At 46.5% G+C, this 12615-nt stretch overlaps 3 protein-coding genes across 8 annotated transcripts in view; 2 read left to right on the top strand and 1 right to left on the bottom strand.

Annotated features, from left to right (window-relative positions):
* LOC147444460 (putative LRR receptor-like serine/threonine-protein kinase At1g06840) overlaps positions 1-12615 on the bottom strand; it is a 116192-nt gene that overhangs the window by 43385 nt on the left and 60192 nt on the right. For 2 of the 6 annotated variants that reach the window (XM_086527068.1, XM_086527066.1), the window contains 3 exons: positions 1435-1506; positions 1283-1354; positions 1127-1198 (listed from right to left, as the gene is read on the bottom strand). The exons of 1 other annotated variant lie outside the window; for it this stretch is intronic. In XM_086527068.1, coding sequence (XP_086383194.1) covers positions 1127-1198; positions 1283-1354; positions 1435-1506 — 216 coding nt within the window. Of the gene's footprint in view, positions 1-1126; positions 1199-1280; positions 1355-1434; positions 1520-12615 lie in introns of all 6 variants that reach the window. 3 more of the 6 variants (XM_086527065.1, XM_086527070.1, XM_086527069.1) reach the window with 2 other exon arrangements.
* LOC147444461 (uncharacterized) lies at positions 5379-6507 on the top strand. Its single transcript, XM_086527071.1, has one exon. It carries the CDS (start codon positions 5563-5565, stop codon positions 6478-6480), a length of 918 nt encoding a protein of 305 aa, XP_086383197.1. The 5' UTR covers positions 5379-5562; the 3' UTR covers positions 6481-6507.
* LOC147444462 (uncharacterized) lies at positions 8211-10770 on the top strand. The gene is made up of 2 exons (XM_086527650.1): positions 8211-8699; positions 9105-10770. Exons 1-2 carry the CDS (start codon positions 8211-8213, stop codon positions 10635-10637), a joined length of 2022 nt encoding a protein of 673 aa, XP_086383776.1. The 3' UTR covers positions 10638-10770.

Below are 12615 nucleotides of genomic sequence, written 5' to 3' on the forward strand. Positions count from 1 at the left end.
AAATTCATACGTGTTTCCGTCCCTACATTATCCACACATGCTGCCCTTGGCTCGCAAAGATTCAAAAAAACCAATACAAGCTGCACATAAGCGTGTCCGTTTGAGGGGGCTTGCTTGCTTTCTTTCCTTAAGCACAGGGGCAGCTTAAGCTAGGCACCAGCTTATCAAGCACCAAGCTTGGTGCAAGCTGGGGTTGTGGTCAATATTCATTAAGACATGAAGCTCTCTTTTGAGCCAAGATGTACTAGGAGAGAGAGTGGGTAGTGTAAAGAAAGCTCTGGAAAAATGTAAAGCAGATACTAGTGCCGAAGCACTTTTCAAATGCTCACGTGTTGATTGGAACAATGTCTGCAATCTAGAAATGTTGTTGGCAGATGAGGCACAAATAGAAGCAATTATGACAGGTAGGATGGATGCATTGGAAAGTACATGGGCTGAAATGTCCAAGTAGACGGATGCAGAAATGACGGGTTTAAAGAAGGAGATGGCTGCTTTCAAAGAAAGACAAGTTGATGTCATTGCCAAGTTATTTCTATTAATGTTGTTGGGAAAATCTCAAAGGTCAGGGAAGACATGCCAAACCTGCAAGGGGAAGAGGATAAGAAGTTGTGGAATCTTCAGTGGCAGTCCTCAGAAGGACCCAAAAACAGGTAGGGGAAGTGAATTAATGGATCCAAGGGGTGATGATTCATGAAAGGAAAAATTCAACTCAAACAATCCGTTTCCCTACCACTCACTAACACAGCCGTGAACAGGAGCAATTGCGAAGAGTAAGGTTACTACATGTTAGGATGATGGGCTGAAGCAAAAGGCAAGGAGATGAAGCATCTTTGCAAACTCACTGTGTGTATGTGTGTGTGTGTGTGTGTGTGTGTGTACCCTGGTTTGAGGGTACAAAATAAGTCTCGAGTCCACTTAGAAGTGTTTTCTTACTGGTGTCATGAAGTCTGTATATAGACTCTTATTGCATTGGTTATTTCGCTATGTGCTTTCTCTTTGACTCAGAGGCAAGTGGATGCGTGCATGCAGGCACCTGCAAACATTTATTTGCCTCCTGAAGTGTACAACCCATCAGCTTGGTGACATTGATGAGCAGTATGTTAAGAGATATCTAGAAAATACTTACAACTTGGAGAGCTCTGTGAGCTTTGAGTAGCTAGAAGGTATGGAACCATCAAAGTTGTTATTGTCCAATTGCCTGTGTCAAAAAGAAACAAGTTTCAACTTGTAGACATTGAATGAAATAAGTGTAAAGCCGAAGTGAAGGATTAGAGTTCCACACAGAATGACCAAGGTGGAAAGGTTTGAGAGCTCTGGTGGCAGCTCCCCGCTCAATTTGTTGTTGTCTAGCAGCCTACATACCAGTGACTATTTAAGTGTTGATTACCACGGTATAAGGAAGATTTTATAATTTCCATATCGAATACGACTCACAAATGAAGTAGCTTTGGCAGCTGTCCCAACTCTTTCGGGATGTTTCCAGTCAAGGAATTGTTGTTGAGGAGGCTGTTCATTGGATCTAAAACCAGTAAGAATCTCTCTCTCTCTCTCTCTCTCTCTCTCTCTCTCTCTCTCTCTCTCGGGTTAGGGTTTCCAAAATTAGGGTTTCAGCAGTTAGGGTTTCTGGCAGAAATTAGGGTTAAGGTTTTTGCTCTCGGACAACCACGTCATCTGTAAGTTGGCTCCATTCTTTAGGCTTTGACACGTCAACAGTTTGTTACAGTGGACCGGTGTTTTCATTGAGGAGAGCAGCAGAAACTAGATTGACGAGAGCTTATGCAGCCTTGGGAGGACTGGAGAAGATGTGTTCGCAGGTTCAGTTTCACGAACCTCGAACAAAGTTGTGGTTTTTTGACACTCTAGTGGCTTCAGCTATGCTTTATGAGGTTCAGATTTGGGGACCCTCGGTGGACCACCATGGTAGATCTGGTAGCACTGATGGTTGGATATGTATGGAGAGGCCTCTAGTCTCTATGATCTCTCGCATGATTCGGGCTAAGGCCTCAATGCCACATGAGATTATTCGAGCCGAGCTAGCTGCCACCCCTCTCGTGGTCAAGGCCCTTACTAGATCAAGATCCTTCATGCATAATTTATGGGACCTTCCCAGAGATGGATATGCTTGGCTAGCCCTTGAGTCATCTCGACAGCTAGCGCTACAGGGGACACAACATGCTAGTATGGGCAAATGACATCATGGTTTCGCTTCAACATGGATAGACTGCCTCCTTTCCGGTACTCCTTGGATGCACCCTCCCTATCTCTCACACAGACAGAGATCACTAGATTCATACGTCAGGATTTGATTCAGCTAGATACGAGGAGCACATGGATACAGCCGACACAAGAGTTGGGTACGAAGATGGCTTTCTATAGAGAGCATCTTCTCCAACTAACAAAAGACGGATATGTGATCAGACCGGCCTATATAGACACCCATCTATCCTATTGGATATGATGTGCTATTGGTCAAATGTGCACATCATCGCATTAGCTAGAGATTGAGACCGGCAGATTTAGGAGAATACCAGCTGAGGCCAGGATATGTGAGTTGTGTCATATAGAGCCAGAGACGAGTTACATCACATTTTTCATTGTCCGGTATACTAAGAGATACGAGGCCGCTTCCGTTGTCTATTCAAAGAGGGCTTTGGACCATTGGCTAGAGTCATGAGATATGAGGATCAGAGATGCCTCGGGTTGTTTTTGCTAGTGCGACACAGACACAAGGAGAGTCTCTTGAGGAGGTCAGGCAATGGGAGACATTCATAGAGGGGAATTACTGACTTCTTTAGAGCAAGGACTCAACAACCAGATGAGCATAATTCACAGCACGACATCGACGAAGGCTCCATCAGAGGATAAGGACTATTTTGGCACGACATGGAAGACACCCAGTACGACTATTTACAAAGGCGGACATTGACGAAGCTCTTCAGCGATCGATGCTGTACTCTCTCGGACAACGCCCAGTGCCAAGCATCCTTGGGCATTGATGATGATGATGATTTTAGTTTTTCACTTTACTTCATTTTTACGTATTTTTGTACCTAGACATTGGATTAGATCCACCAAGATTGTATCACTTTGGTCTCATAGGTCATTTTGGCCTTTTGCAGACGTTTAATATAACATTTCATTTCAATTCTCTCTCTCTCTCTCTCTCTCTCTCTCTCTCTCTCTCTCTCTCTCTCTCTCTCTCTCTCAAGGTGAACTTGTTCCTGTTCATTAGAACTGTGAAAAAATCAAGTCCGTATGAAGCCATATTACAAGATAGCTAGAGTTAAAAAGAACCTCTCTCTAAAACCTCTCTCTCTCTCTCTCTCTCTCTCTCTCTCATCGCGGCATTCTTCTTGACCAAGCCATCCAGCTAGGCCGCTGATGACGCCCGAGGATGCGAGGATCTTCACACCATAGATGAGGTTTAGATCAGAGGCTACGAAGCATCATTGAGCAACATCGAGCACGACCCCCAGAGAGCTGACCATGGAGGACATTGAGGTCATATTGCAGAGACCCATGAGAGAGCTCGTGGGATGATCACCATTGTCTACTTCCCCCGTTGTGCACCTCATTAGCCCTCATGTGATTGTACCCCTCTCCATTTCCCATAGGTTTTGAGCTAATGTATTTTGTGATGAGGACGTTGACGATGATGAGGATGTAGGTTAGGCTTACATACCTACCAACCCCAAGTACCCTCATTTATCTTATAGTTATGTTCCACTGACATTGTACTAGAGTCACACATGGATGTAACCTTTTGGTCTCATAGGTCATTTTGGCCTTTTGAAGGTTAATATAACATTCCATCTCCATCTCTCTCTCTCTCTCTCTCTCTCTCTCTCTCTCTCTCTCTCTCTCTCTCTCTCTCTCTAGACCAAGCAATCGAAGTGGTGGATAGTTTTAATATTTGGGAGTGGATATTCCTTCCAATCATGCATGGGGAAGTTGTGTAAGAAGCAGACTTGATGCGGGCAAGGCCAAATACTACCAATTTGAGAATATGTGTACACAAAGCAATATCCGAAGATGGGAGATCAAAGCAATAGTATTTGAAACATGCGTAGTACAGACCATACTATACGGGGTGGAAGTTTGGGGTGTTAGCATATCGGCCAGTACATGAAACGAAATAGAAAAGATACAAAAGAAGTTCTTATGTAGACATCTTGGGGTCAAAACAACAACACCATACTCCGTGATGATGTTGGAAACAGGCAACAGGCCATTAGAAATGAAAGCATTGCAGAAAATGTACAAATACATTATGAAAGTGAAGAAGATGTCTCCCAATAGAATACCACAAGTGGCATGGGGAGTGGGTTGTGCACCACAAAAAACCAACAAGAGAAAAATCCTCTCCTCAAGTCTGGTACAAGACATCAAGAGATGGTTTGCAAGATGGAATGTGGAAGCATATGTAGACATGCCTATCGAAGAAGGAAAAGAAGGAGATTATATGCTGAATTTTGAGTTGATAGCACTAGACAGTCTCCACAACAAATGGAAGACGGCTACACACAAATCTAAATTTGAATACTACTGCAAACATGTACACACAAAGTATTGGGAGGCATACAAAATGTCAGAAACACAAGTTCACATAAGAACTCCTATGTGTCATCGAGCAAGAAGAGCCATCACTATGATGCGTATGAGAGCTCACAGGCTGAAAGTAGAGACAGGAGGATGGCTGAAAATTGATGCAAGCCAAAGAGAATGCACCCAATGCAGTTTACAAAAGATTGAGGATGAGACACATGTGACTCTAGAATGCCCCGCATACACCGACATACGCACTGATTTTCAACAGCTTACAAGGGGATGCACTACTATTGAGGAATTGCTCTCTAAAACCGACCCATCTCCTACAGCTCTAGGCATATACCTAGCCAGTATTCTAGAAAATCACACACTACTCATGGAAAAGGCAAAGGGTGCTACACACCACACCCCCCCGCAAGGGGAGTTTGCTTAGAGTTTTCGAGGGTCCCATGGGTCATTTTGGCCCCCCGAGGATGTAAATATCAAATCAAATCAAATCAAATCTCTCTCTCTCTCTCTCTCTCTCTCTCTCTCTCTCTCTCTCTCTCACATGGCGGACACTTGCTGTTCTGATGGCAAGCACTTGCTGCTATGGTGAGGGCTTGCCACTACTGCCCCCACAGGCTTGCGCCCTTGTCCTACAAGCTCGCGCACTCCAATTGGGTGCCCACAGGCTCGCGCCACCCCCCCCCCCCCCCCCCCCCCCCCCCCAGCTCGCGCCAGCGCCACCCTCCCCAGGCCCCTACCTGGTCAGCAGCAGGCTCATTTTTGAGTACCTGCTGCATTTTTGACTGCTCACACCAAGCTTGGACAGGTCCAGCCGTACACGCAGGCCCTTTTCCAGGAATGTATGTCCAGCCATACACACAGGAATTACACACGGGAATTCTGTGAGAAAGAAGTTTTCAAAAATACAATTTTTGCAATTTTCAACAGAAATTTTGCAATTCTTGCAACTTTTTCAGAAGTACAGAATAGGTGCTTTGTGCAAACCGACACCGAGACGGGCCCGACATGGCGAAAGGAGTGACCAAAGAAGAAATGGCCAAGATGGACGACAAACTCCACACCGCAATCAAAGAGAACAAGAAGTTGGTGGACTCCACCATCAACACTATCATCAACCGCCTCTCCAAGCTTGAGAAAGAGGTGGAAGCCTTGCATAAGGAAAAAGAAGAATGGACCAAGGAGAAAGAGACTAAAGAACAAGAGCACAAGAAGCAGACCGACAAGTGGAAAGGAACCCAAGAGGAATGGAAAAAGGAGGAGGAGGAAATGCAAGAACAAATGGCCATCCTCAAGGCCTCCATCGCTTCCCTCACCCCCGAAGAAGGGGAAATCAATAATGAAACCAAAGAGGCCATTAAAGAGGAGCTCACTAAAGCCCTCACCGAACGCTTGGAAGACAAGCTCGAAGCAACGAAAGAGGGATGGGTAGAAGTTGTCATTAAGAACATCAAGAAAGAAGCAAAAGAGGATGCACACAAGGAAGAAGCTCTCCTTGTACACACCACCCTCGAAGAGGAAAAAATGCGCCATGCCCGGCGCCTCAACATACGAGTCACCGGCATTGAAGAAGTGAAGGACTCCACCCCCGAGAAAGATGGCAAGACTGTATGTACCACTCTTGGATACAAAATAGAGGAATCAAGCCCCTTCACCAAATCTTGGCAAGCCGGCAAAGACCCCATCAAGAAGAGGCCTCTTATCCTCCAATTTTCATCGGAGGAAGCACGGACCCTTTTCATTCGAAAGAGGGTAATTTTACGAGGTCTCACGGGCCCCCCCATCTACATAGATGATGACCTCACAAGGATGCAAGTAGAGCATAGAAGAGCATGCATGCCTCGGATACAACAAGCGCGCAAAGAAGAAAAACGGGCCTCCTATCGCGACGGTCGCCTCATCATTGATGGCAAAGCCGTAGCATAGGGTCTCGCGGCCTATGAGACACTATACGAGGAGATACACATATACTTTCATAAGTTCAGAATAGTCTGAACTCATGAATTATAAGAGGGAATAAAGCACTCATAAAACTATAAAAGCAAGGGACACACGAAAAGAAAAGAAAAACAAAAACAAACAAACTAACTAACTAAATCACTTTGATTGCTTCGAAACAAAACTAGATAAAACAAAACATTATTAACTTAAAAATGTTTCAAAAAAGGTATGTGTAAAATAAGTTGACGCAGCTTACTTGGCTTAAAACAAGTACTCAACTTTAAGCAAAAAAAAGGATAAGACATCTTAAAAACTTAATCCTAGAAATCAAACTTCACACAACAACCTATAACGGAACACATTCTTAAGTCCTCAGGTAAGCTAAATATGAAATCGAAAAATGAATACTACTACAAACCTACGAAGAGCAAAGAACCAAACTTGACAATATGTGATCTCAACTTCACTGCTTGTCCAAACAGGAAGAATAAGATTATCACCTTTATCATGCATAGCTTGGACAACAGTTATGACATCCCTACTCACATCGTCAGTGCCCAAGAGTAGGTGCAGGTTTATATAGAGGTCATTCATGCTTTGAACGTACTCTACAAAACCAACGAGCTGAGTTTCATGGCAGTTTGGAACTGCAATGGCTCTTTGTGGACACATCCAGGGAGACTGGAAGAGGTGATGCATGGTAGAGACATCATTCTCCTCACAGAGACACACGAGAGTTCAGAGAGAGGCCTACCCCGAGTACAGGATTACCAATGGGAGTCTACACACAAGAAGTGTACACGGCACAACACTTCTAGAGGATCTGGCGGAGTAGCAGTCCTCTACCGCCGCTCACTTCATAGCAGGATACAAATAGTAGCACGCGATCCAGAGGCACGCTACATGTGGATACGGATTGAGCTATCTAAGGAGCACATCCTCTACATCGCCGTATGCTACTTTGCACCTAGCAGCTCCAGGTTTGCACAGGCAGGTGGAGGGGAGATAGAGGAGGTACACACACACGGAGGAGAGGAGGAGGATGATACACACTCACCATATGCATGTCTTAGGGACGAGATCATGGAGTACTCTAGACTGGGTGAAGTCTTCCTCACGGGGGATTTCAATGCCACGACACAGAGTAGACAGTGTGATATTTACGACTTCGACGACCCAGAGCTACTCTCCACTATGGAGGACATAGGGGCAGAGAGGATCTCTAGTGATACCACAACACCCACACCATATGGGAGGCACCTACTTCGCTTGGGATCACAGCACCGTCTCGTTATCTATAACGGGATGGCGCAATGGCCATCATCCGGCGGCCTGACTTGTATACCGCCATCAGTAGCCAGCGGAGGTAGTACAATGGACTACATCATTGGCTTCAGAGAGACAGCCCACCTACTCACATCCTTCATCATCCCACCATTGCCTATTGGGGCTGACCACGCATATCTCGCCCTCTCTCTCACTGGCTCACCCATCTCACATACACCACCTACATCCACACCACACACCACTATACACTTCACACATGAGCTAGCCCACGTTTACTCATCACATGTATATGAGGGGATCTACACTCTCGACCCAGACACACCACTCTCTACACTCACTAGCCAGCTCTCAGCAGTTCTACACACCTCATCCCTCAACTGCTTTCCACACACTACCCACAGTGGCCAACCCCCCCCCCCTCTGGGACGATGCCCCAAAATTGCTGGTACGACGGGGAGTGCAGAGATCTATACAGACAGCTACGGGCTCGACGAGCCTTAGAGGAGATTACTGAGAGCGGGGTCAGACGACAGATGAAGGCCATCACACGCCGTAAACGGCGAGCCTTCGAGGAGGCACAGGAGCTTGAGCTATACCACCTTCTTATGAGTACAGACTGCGCCACAGCATGGAGGATTCTGAGAGAGCCACGCCCCACCACCCCCCTGGAGGACCCCCAGGTTTGGCATGATTATGCCGAGCGCTTGTACCAGATACCTGGGCAGCCACTGATCCCAGAGCCATCTGATCCTCGACCTACCACCTCGACTTTCTTCACATCTAGCATGGTGGAGAGGGCCATCCAACGCCTTCAACATGGCCGATCAGCAGATCACACTGGACTACAGAGTGAGCACTTGATATATGCAGCAGACACTCTTTCCCCCTTGATAGCACGTCTCTTCAACCATGCCTTGGTTGAGGGACTACCAGAGGAGTGGACTATGCACACCATCGTGCCTATCCACAAGTCTGGCGACACCCTGGATCCAGGGAACTAAAGGACTATCATGATTGGCCACACACTGGCCAAACTATATGGGGTTGTTCTTGAGGCAGAGCATAGCACGCATGCAGAGGCATCAGGGATACGAGCGTCAAGACAGGCAGGCTTTCAACGCACTTTCTCGACTATCGACCACATTTTCGTCCTTCGTTGCCTGATCAATGGAGCGAAAGCACGGAAGAGGAGACTCTACTGCTGCTTTGTGGATTTCTGCAAGGCCTTTGACACTATCCCTAGAGAGAGACTCTTCCAGCGCCTTCAGGAGCTACAGATACCATCTAAGATGATATGGGCCATTCATTCTTTATACGCATAGGTCTCTGGTAGAGTGCGCTGCCCAGGTGGACTATCGGATTCCATTGCTAGCACTATTAGTGTGAAGCAAGGATGTCCCCTCTCCCCGACTCTATTTGGTCTCTACATCGACGAGATATCAGATTACATTCTACGCGCAGGAGGGGCGGGATCAGACTTGGCAGGTATACCAGTACATATTATGCTTTATGCTAATGATATCATTCTAGTTTCTGAGACACAAGAGGGACTACAGAGCCACCTACGAGCCTTGGATGATTTCTGCACACATCGAGGGCTCACAGTGAACCTTGGCAAGACCAAGGTCATGATCTTTCACACCTCCAGGACAGTCCGGAGCAGAGCAGTACTCACAGCAGGCGGGCAGGTCGATGTGGTTGATTCATATGTATACCTGGGGGTGACTTTCACTGGCACCAATGGTAGATTTTCCATGGCACAGGCAACCCGAAACCGGCTTACACGAGGATATGGAACGCTGGCCACCTTGGAGCGCAGATGCCATCAGGCCCACTTCCAGGAGCCCCGCACCAAGGGGTGGCTTTTTGACACTCTAGTCACACCTGCCATGATGTATGCAACCGCTGTATGGGCTCCAGGGCTATCCGCATCCCTATGGACACAGATAGAGCGCCCACAGATCATCATGATCTCCCGTTTGCTCCACAGCAAACCCTCAGTACCACATGATATCATCAGAGCAGAGCTAGCTACCCCACCGATGCTAGTAGAGGCTCTCTTTCAGACAGTTTTTTTCATCCAGCACATGCAGGAGCTCCCACCAAACAGACTCACCCGCAGAGCTTTTGAGGCATCGATACAGCTGCATCAGAAGGGGGACACGAGGGCATGGTACTCACAGGTCATAGAGTGGTTTACATCCCATGGCTTGGACATCACGGATCTGCCCCCTTTTCAGTATGATCCCGAATCCCCTCACATACGCCTCTCACACACTGAGAGGAATCGAGTTCTCAGACAGGATCTCTGGCAACTATACATCAGGGAGACATGGATCACACCCAGAGAGCCTCTTCCCACGAAGAGGCAGTACTACAGAGACCACTTCCTCACTATTGTAGCATATGGTTCCATCCAGAGACCGAGATACATGGATGTCTATATGCCACATAGAGCACGGGTCGCCATCAGACAGCTCAGAGTATCATCACACCAGCTAGAGATTGAGGCAGGGAGAGCGGCACATGTCCCCAGAGCAGAGAGGATATGCACACTTTGCACAGCAGAGGTTGAGAGCGAGGAGCATTACGTATGCAGATGTAGAGCATATGAGGAGATTAGAGGCAGATATCTGACCTTGTTTGCAGATCAGCCCACTCTACATCAGATCTTTGAGTCCAGAGACCAACGACAACTCGGCCGCTTCCTCATAGAGGCACAACAGCATCGGGACTCCCTCCTCCAGGCAGCACTAGGGATGAGAGACGAGCGCCAAACTCAGCTCACGGACTTTTTCCAGAGGACCATAGCAGCACCATCACTTTCGACCACCCAGAGAGGAGTGACTCTATAGCAGGCTGAGGAGGACCGAGCTCGCAGACGCCCACGCACACATGGACGTAGGGCACCCCGCCTACACAAGAGAGATCCAGGAGCACTACTACAGATCCTTGGAGGAGCGACGTACTCGGGCTTTTGCAGATCCAGCCGCCATCTTACACGATTGTCCGCACCCTACCCATCCATGCATCATGTATTACACCTTGATTATGGGATTGGATGGAGTTAGAGATAGGATAGCATCTCATGATTGTATTTACCCCAACATATAGGATTGCATCTCTCCCCCAGTTTTTGGAGCTCCACCCCCACCCTCTTTGTATCACCTCCCCCCAGACATTACACAGGATAGTTTACTTTTACTTTTGTACCCTTTTATCCTTTATGGATACACAGAGGACACCCACCTCATGTACTTTGATTTGTCTCATAAGCCGATTTCGGCCTCTTTATAGACGTTAAAAAATCTTTCTTTCTTTATACCCATGGGACCACGAAATTACAAGTGACAAGCTGGAACTGCCGAGGTTTTCCATGGCATAAAGGGGAAGGCCTTACAGAAGTTTTGCCTCAAGCAGATGTACTTTTCTTGTTGGAAACGTGGGAGCACGAGACCTGTAGAATCCCACACATCGAAGGATATGTAACACAATCTTTATGGATGCCATGTACAAAAATGAGAGGTCAAGGAGGGATTGCAGTGACATACAGAGAAGAGCTCCAAAAAGTGATCACCGTATGCAAAAAGGATGCTCATAAACGGTACATATGGATTAAAATTGCAACAGGGGGCAAACCCGTGTTCATCGCAGGGTGCTATATCCCACACAGGGAATCACCATTTTATGGTGCTTTCAACATTGAGAAAAACAACCCATTTGAGGATTTGTATGCAGACATTAATCAATATACACAGGAAGGAATGGTTATGCTTATTGGAGATATGAATGCCCGGATAGCACATGCCCAAATGCAAATGGTCGATTTCATGACAACACCGGAAACGGAGCATAAGAATGATGCAATAGATCCCATATGGAAACGATGCTCAAGAGATCCAATGACAAACCCGCAAGGCGTGGCTCTGCTTAGTATGATGACCTCACTACAACTCCTAGCCTTAAACGGAGCACAAAGATTTGCTAATTCAGGGGAATGTACATGCTATACAGCCAATAAGGGCATGAGTGCTATTGATTATGTATTGGTTTCCTATGAGGCGTCCCACATAGTGCATAATCTCGCTATTGGAAATAGATCACCAAGCTCAGACCACACACCAATACATGTATGGCTGCACATACCTGCTCGAATTGAGGAAAAACAGCCCCAACCCCGATCATGGACATATAAGATGCAAATAGATAAGAAGCAAGCATATGCAACATGCCTAGACAGGAAACTTGCTCAAGAATGTATGCCATCTAACATTGAAAACACCTGGCAAATTTTCAAACATGCATTATGCGAAGCAGTAGAGGAAACAATGGGGAAAACATACAGAAAAGGGAAGAGCAGGAAAGGGTTACCACACAACCCCTGGTTCTATGAGAACTGCAAAAATGCAAAGAAACAGTTGCGGCTAACACCCCAAACAGCCAATGCATGGGTAGATTTAGCAAAGATCTACAATACTCTCAAGCGAAGGAAGAGAAGAGAATATGAGTTGCACACTGAAACACAAGCCATAGCGAATTTCAAAAAGAACCCCAAGGGGGAATGGCTGAGAATGAAAGGAAAGGGACAAGACACTATCGGAGAAATAAGTCCAGAAGACATGTATGCATATGTGGAACAATTGTATGTACATGAAGACGCACAGGGGATGCCAGATATGCGCCATGAAATTCCAATAAAAGAGCCTTTCGATTTCACAACGGTGACCAAAGGCATACAAAAATTAGCCAATGGTAAAGCACCCGATACGCTACACTTCAATTCCGAAATGCTCAAATGATCAGGCAACATTGCACGGGAATGGATACATGGAT

Source organism: Adiantum capillus-veneris, chromosome 13 (assembly GCF_014529385.1).
Source record: "Adiantum capillus-veneris isolate H3 chromosome 13, ASM1452938v2, whole genome shotgun sequence".
NCBI classification, from domain to species: Eukaryota; Viridiplantae; Streptophyta; class Polypodiopsida; order Polypodiales; family Pteridaceae; genus Adiantum; species Adiantum capillus-veneris.

Excerpts from the sequence above, each read along its gene's own strand:
- LOC147444461 (XM_086527071.1), top strand. The coding sequence starts at position 5,563 with ATGGCGAAAGGAGTGACCAAAGAAGAAATGGCCAAGATGGACGACAAA.
- LOC147444462 (XM_086527650.1), top strand. The coding sequence starts at position 8,211 with ATGCCCCAAAATTGCTGGTACGACGGGGAGTGCAGAGATCTATACAGA. Across the intron at positions 8,700-9,104 it reads GTCTCTTCAACCATGCCTTG|GTCTCTGGTAGAGTGCGCTG; the intron begins GTTGAGGGACTA and ends TTATACGCATAG.